Raw genomic sequence first — 6,770 nt, 5'->3', positions numbered from 1 at the left:
ATACCAATGCTTTATTGAACACAGACAGGACAGAATTAATTAAAAAACTCTAAAAGCAACTCAGTCCATCTCTGTCATCTACTTATTCTTTACAATGACCATTTAAAGTGCACGACTCACTGGCGTTTTGGGTCATGCTGGATGTCAGAAGGCAAGAGCGCCAGTCACCCAGGTTACTCTGATGGGGCAGATGACAGGACAGATGAGAGACAAGGTTAAAGAGGTAAGAACACAAAATTGAAGTGGGCAGCCCGCAGGGACTTGGGTGGGGGGAAGCGGCATTAGTCACCATCTGATTGAAGGAACGGACACAATGGACTACGACAATCACGCCATCATCACGCACGCACACTTTTCATGCCCGCCCCTTTCGTTCTTCCCTTCTCTTTAATGGGCAGAGTCGTCCCTCAGCACCTCAACTCTGGGCACCTTAAATAGCAGTCCGACCCCTTCCTTCTCCACAACCTCTCCTCTCCTCTCAGAATGTCCAGGAGCCTGAAGCAAGGTATTTCAATATACTGACGCAGGCTCTGATTTAAGGAGAACGGCTAGCTTTTTGAAGCCCATGTGGCTGTCTACAGTTAGAAAATCAAATCTCTTTCTCCATCTGTGGATGTACTCTCCTGTTTTTCTCGGAGGAACTTAGATTTTCTCTAACCCTCTGCTGCTCTACTCTTGTCTCTATTTCTCTCTCTCTCTTTCTTTCGGTTCGTCTCTGCCGCCAGTGGCTGTGCTGCTTGTGGCACTTCTGTGCCTGGATCCTCACGGCCGGGTCGGCTCCGCACCCATCTGCACACACGGGCCGTCGGGATGCCACGTCCCATCCCTGGCAGATCTCTTCGACAGGGTCATTCAGCACTCTGCCAGAATGCACAGCCTCTCCAACGATCTGCACTCAGAGTTTGTGAGTCACATCTGTCTCTTCTTCTACTTCTGCTTCTTCTTCTAATTGCTCTAATGCAACTGTCTTTGACAAATTTTGTAATGCAATAATGCATTTTCAGCAAAATGATCATGTATATCAAAATGCATGGTATATGCACTGCAAATATGAATTTTTGCAATACTTGCTAATTATTATCTAAAGGTAAATAATCAAATCACTACATACACAAGAAGTAACTAGCTGAAATATTTTTTCTTGATAATACAGATAAAAGCATCTCTTTTTGATAATATGTATTAATTTTTAGATATTTATTTAGATATTTATAATAATAAAATGCATAGCAACAAAATGAACTCTTTTTGTTAATATCAATTAAAACAATAGACTTTTTAGATCTTTAAAAATGCATTAAAAAATGCATAAAAGCATAACAGTAAAATTAACTATTTTTGTTAAAATTAATTAAAATAATGGACTTAGATATTTAAAAATGCATGATAAAATGCATGAAACTATAAACGCATAACAGCAAAACTAACTCTTTTTGTTAATATTAATGTTAATAAAAATGCATGAAAGCATAACAGCAAAATTAACTCTTTTATTAATATGAATTAAAATAACAGATTTTTTTTAGATATTTAAAAATGCATGATAAAAATCTATAAATGCATAACAGCAAAACTAACTCTTTTTGTTAATATTAATAAAACAACAGTTTTAGATCTTTAAAAATGCATAACAAAAATGCATGAAGGCATAACAGCAAAATTAATTCTTTTTGTTAATATTAATTTAAATAATATAATTTTAGATTATTTAAAAATGTATAAAAATGCATGAAAGCATAACAGCAAAATGAACTATTTTTGTTAATATTAATTAAAATAATAGACTTGTAAGAATGCATAATAAAAAAGAACAACAGCAAAATTTTGCTGTTTTTGTTAATATTAATTAAAATCAGACGTCTCAGATATTTAATAATGCACAATAAAAATGCATGAAAGCATAACAGCAAAATGAACTCTTATTAATATTACTTTAAATAACAGATTTTTTAAATATTTAAAAATGCATAATAAAAATGGATAAAAGCATAACAGCAAAATGAAAATGCATTAGATCATTTAGATATTTTACAGTGCATAAGCACAAAATGTACTATTTTTGTTCTTATCTAGTATGAATTCAAATAATTAGTCTTTTTTAGATATTTAAAATACATAATAACATGCTCAAAATGAACTACTTTTGCTAATATAAAGTATAAATTTCAACAATAATAGACATTTTAGATATTTTAAAAGTGCATCATGCTATTATTAGATATTTTATTGTCATAATAAATTGCATAACAGCATTTAACTAAAGTTTTATATATGTATATATATATATATATATATATATAAAAAAATCTATATTATTAATTACATAAAATGTGAAAGTTTATTAAACAATGAATTTTATTCTGAATATACAGATACAACAATATTTATATAAAAACTTAAAAGTAATAAACTAATCTGCAAACTGAATTTCAGTTTTTTCCCCCTCATCTTCTCTCTATTTCTTTTTGTCTAAAGGAACAGTATTTCCTGCCCAGCAAAAACCATATTGGAAAGATCTACCGAAAGTGTCACACCTCCAACATTTTGACTCCAAATGGCAAAGAGAATGCACAGAAACTAGCTGTGAGTATAACATCCTAATCAGCCTAAAAAAACATCACCAAGTTCAGCTCCAGGATGCATTTATCACGTCGAGCATCTGTGATTCTGCTGCCATTGCTTGTCATTAATGGGCTGTATTCTCTGATCCCACTGCTGTCTTATCACCTCTGTGCCCTTGAGCAAAGCACTTAACCGCAGCCCGTCCCACGAGGACTGTCCCATCAATTAATGCACTTAAAGTCACATCTGCTAAATTAAGTAACCCAGCAACCATCTCTTCAAACTCTCAAGCCTCATTAGTATATTATATATAGTTTCAGACAAATCAGCATCTTTAGAAACGAGACTGTTCTTGTCATACCTGTGGCTTTTAAATCTTTAAACTGTTGTGTGTCAGCGTGAAGAGTTAACGGAGGTGATTCTTAAGCTGCTGATGGCCTGGAGGGACCCCCTGTTTCAGCTGCACCAGAGCATGGCTCACCAGCAGGACTTCAACAGCTTCAGCAGTAACAAAGCCCTGGAGATGGGCGACATGGCCCATGAGCTGAGGAAAGGGGTGGAGAAAGTAGCTGAAAAGGTGAGTCACATCAAAGCAGGGAAACGGTGTAAGACACTTGTGTGATTGTATTTATGAGTATGTTTTGTAAGTTACTGCAGGCACCCTCCACAACATCTTTGGTTTTCATACTCTTCTAAGCATTAGAGATGTTTTCTGTTATTATAATAATAATTTTGACTCGTCCGACCTGATAATTAATATTAGGTTTAAAGTACAGTACTGCATCTCAATTTAGTAATGCAAATACGCATTTCTGCATATTTTTCATATATCAAAATAAGTATGATAATATTGCAAACTTATTTTAGATATATATAATATAACATAATATAATATAATTTTTGTATTCACAAAAAGTGACATGGAGAAGAAATAAATAATTTTGCCAAATTCCAATGTCTTAAAATATTTCATCCATTATAGTAAAAATCACATTAATATTTCAATTTAAAAAACAAGAAAGAAAAAAAAAATACTACTTTTTAATTGAATTTTTTATGGAGTTTTTATTACTAAAAAATTCTATTTACAAAAAAAAACCTGACATGGACAAGAAAAAATAATTTTGCCAAATTTATTCAAATATTTCTTAATATTTATTTAAAATATTTCATCCAATATAGTAAAATTCACATTAATGCTTCCATTAAAAAAGAAAGAATAAACACTTTTTAATTGAAATTTAATGTTATTTTAATTACTAAAAATTTCTAATTACAAAAACAAAAATCTCAAAATATGTCATCAGAGTACAAATCACATTAATATTTTAATTTTAAAAAATAAATAAATAAATTGAAAAAAAATATTATATATATATATACACAGACACTGTATATATATATATATATAATATTTTTTTACTGAAATTGTAATGTTATTTTAATTATAAATTTCTAATTACAAAAACAATGCAACATGGAGAAGAAAAAAAATTATTTAAATTAAAATATTTTTTTAATTTAAAAAGAAAGAGAAAGAAAGAAAGAAAGAAAGAAAGAAAGAAAGAAAGAAAGAAAGAAAGAAAGAAAGAAAGGATATATTATATTATTTTTTAATTGAAATTTTAATGTAATTTTAATTACAAAAAAATTCTAATTACAAAAAAAGTGACATGGAGAAGAAAAAACAAATAATTTTGACAAATTGCAACATCTCATAATTGTTTAACAGTTTTTTAACATTTCAATTTAAAAAGAAAAAAAGAAAGAAAGAAAAGAAAGAAATATATATCCTTTAAATTTAAATTTTAATGTAATTTTAATTACTAAAAATGACCAAAAAAATGACACAAGAAGAAAAAATGTATAATTTTGCCAAACTGCAACATCTCAAAATCACATTAACATTTAAATAAAAAAGAAAGAATGAACGAAAGAAAGAAAGAATATCGAACATCGGAAGAGGGTTGCAAAAGTCAAATAAAATAAAATACTCAGTTAGACCTGCTGTGGTTGACAATGAACAGTTTGTGAACTTTCTGTACCCTATTTTGTGTAAAACGCCTGAAACACTGTGATTCATTCATTGTTTCTGTCTCGTCCTCTGTCAGATGCGAGTACTGGGAATGCTCGGCAACTCTGTGACAGGTCTGTCTGCGGCAGAAGCCATGCTTCCTATATCTGACAGCGGAGAGGCCATGAGCGACTACGAGCTCCTGTACTGCTTTCGCCGTGACTCGAACAAAGTCCAGAACTATCTAAAGATCCTTAAGTGCAGAATCGTACCAGAGCACGACTGTTAGGAAAAAAAACATGGGCCTTCAACCTGCACTAATGGACAGCACAATGGACACATGCTGGTCCACACTTATCAAGCATGTTTGACTCTGCACCATCAATTAAGACCACCACATCCCAGACTTTTTGCATCGCTTCATACTCTAGTACTCCAAACCAATTCATTGCTGTAATTATCAAAACATAGTATGAGCAGGGGAGATTGATTCGCCTCTAACAGGAAATGACCTTCAAAGTATATTTTTTCTATGTACCAAGTGCTTACTATTTATAATTCCACATATAATTCCTCTTGATCATATTTTCATTTACTGTTTTCAAATTTGATCAGTGGCAAAGCAACTTTTCGCTGAATGAACTGAGCTGACAACACAAGATGACAATAAAACTGTAGATTCTTCAGCACAGATGCAATGTTTACTGTATTTATTAAAGATTTTGAATTTAACATTTAAATATTGTATTGCAACCACATTTCCCACCACACAACACAACACTATGGTCAACAAAGTTCCATTTATTTGATCAAAAAAAAAAAAAAAAAAAATTATGAAATATTATTGCAATTTAAAATAACACTTTTCTAAATTTAATATCCATTAAAATATTATTAATTTCTGTATGCAAAGCTGAATTTTCATCACCCATTACCCCAGTCTTCAGTGTGACATGATCCTTCAGAAATCATTCTAATATGCTGAGATATGCTTTATTATCAGTGTTGTGCTGCTTAATATTTTTTTCAGAATTCTTTGATGAATAAGAAGTTGAAAAGAACAATTTATTCAAAATAGAAACCTTTTCTAACAATATTACTTAACTATCACTTTTTATCAATTCAACACATTCTTGCTGAATGAATGTATTAATTTCTTACAAAGAAAGAAAGAAGGAAAGGAAGAAAGAAAGAAAAAACTTTACTGACCCCAAACTTTAAATGGTAGTGTATATTGTTACAAGGATTTTTTTTTTTAAAATAAATGCTGTTCTTTTAACATTTTATTCATAAAAGAATCCTGAAAAAATATCATAGTTTCCAAAAAAAATATTAAGCAGCACAGCTGTTTCCAACATTGATAATAAATCAGCATATTAGAATAATTTCTGAAGGATCATGTGACACTGAAGACTAGAGTAATTATGCTGAAAATTCAGCTTTTTATCATAGGAATAAATTCTATTTTAAAGTATATTAAAACAGAAAATCACTATTTTAAATTGCAATAATATTTAAAACTATTACAGTTTTTTCTGTATTTTTTATCAATCAAATAAACAGCCTTGATGAGCAAAAAAGACTTCTTTAACAAACATTAAAAATCTTAATTTTATATACATTTATATATTACAGAAATATTACATAATTATTAGACTTATTTTTTATTTTATTTTACATAATCATTTTATCATTATCAGTATATTACATTACATTTTATAATTATTTTATAATCTTTTATAATATGTATTATTTTAATACATATATATCCTGATTTCATTATCTCTTTATCTACTTTCCATAAATAAAATAAAATTGATTAATTAAAAATAAAATAAAATAAAATAAAATAAAATAAAATAAAATAAAATAAAATAAAATAAAATAAAATAATGTTCATACTTCGTGTTGTCCAATCACCCACAATCCTCTGCACAACTTCCAGTTCACAAAGAAAACAGAAAACAGATTAGCAGAAAATAGATCAGCACTAAATAATGCAAGCCAAAAATAAATATATATTTTGGAGATGAATGCACTGTGTCTTGTTTGGTTGAAAATTATTTACAAAATGCTCAACTGTATGTAATGTAAACCACTATCATATTAAGTATTATAGTATTTTTGTGCCATGACCATGTGGGAAACTTGTAAATAAAATAAAATAAAATAATAAAACAAAATAAAACAAAAA

The 6,770-nt window shown here is 29.7% G+C and overlaps 1 protein-coding gene across 1 annotated transcript; it reads left to right on the top strand.

Moving 5' to 3' along the window:
- Positions 1-414: 414 nt before the first annotated feature.
- On the top strand, positions 415-5,232 carry prl2 (prolactin 2). The gene is made up of 5 exons (XM_051108353.1): positions 415-505; positions 726-904; positions 2,476-2,583; positions 2,960-3,139; positions 4,674-5,232. The coding sequence occupies exons 1-5, from the start codon at positions 484-486 to the stop codon at positions 4,863-4,865; spliced, it is 681 nt and encodes a 226-aa protein (XP_050964310.1). The 5' UTR covers positions 415-483; the 3' UTR covers positions 4,866-5,232.
- Positions 5,233-6,770: the final 1,538 nt, after the last annotated feature.

The sequence above is a fragment of the Labeo rohita genome, chromosome 4 (genome assembly GCF_022985175.1).
Source record: "Labeo rohita strain BAU-BD-2019 chromosome 4, IGBB_LRoh.1.0, whole genome shotgun sequence".
Lineage (NCBI taxonomy): Eukaryota > Metazoa > Chordata > Actinopteri > Cypriniformes > Cyprinidae > Labeo > Labeo rohita.
This window is presented reverse-complemented; position numbering and strand designations above follow the sequence as displayed.

What these genes read in the sequence shown, in the direction of transcription:
- prl2 (XM_051108353.1), top strand. Translation starts at nt 484, where the DNA reads ATGTCCAGGAGCCTGAAGCAAG. An exon ending in AGAATGCACAGAAACTAGCT is followed by an intron (nt 2,584 to 2,959) that starts GTGAGTATAACA and finishes GTTGTGTGTCAG; the next exon opens with CGTGAAGAGTTAACGGAGGT. An exon ending in TGGAGAAAGTAGCTGAAAAG is followed by an intron (nt 3,140 to 4,673) that starts GTGAGTCACATC and finishes GTCCTCTGTCAG; the next exon opens with ATGCGAGTACTGGGAATGCT.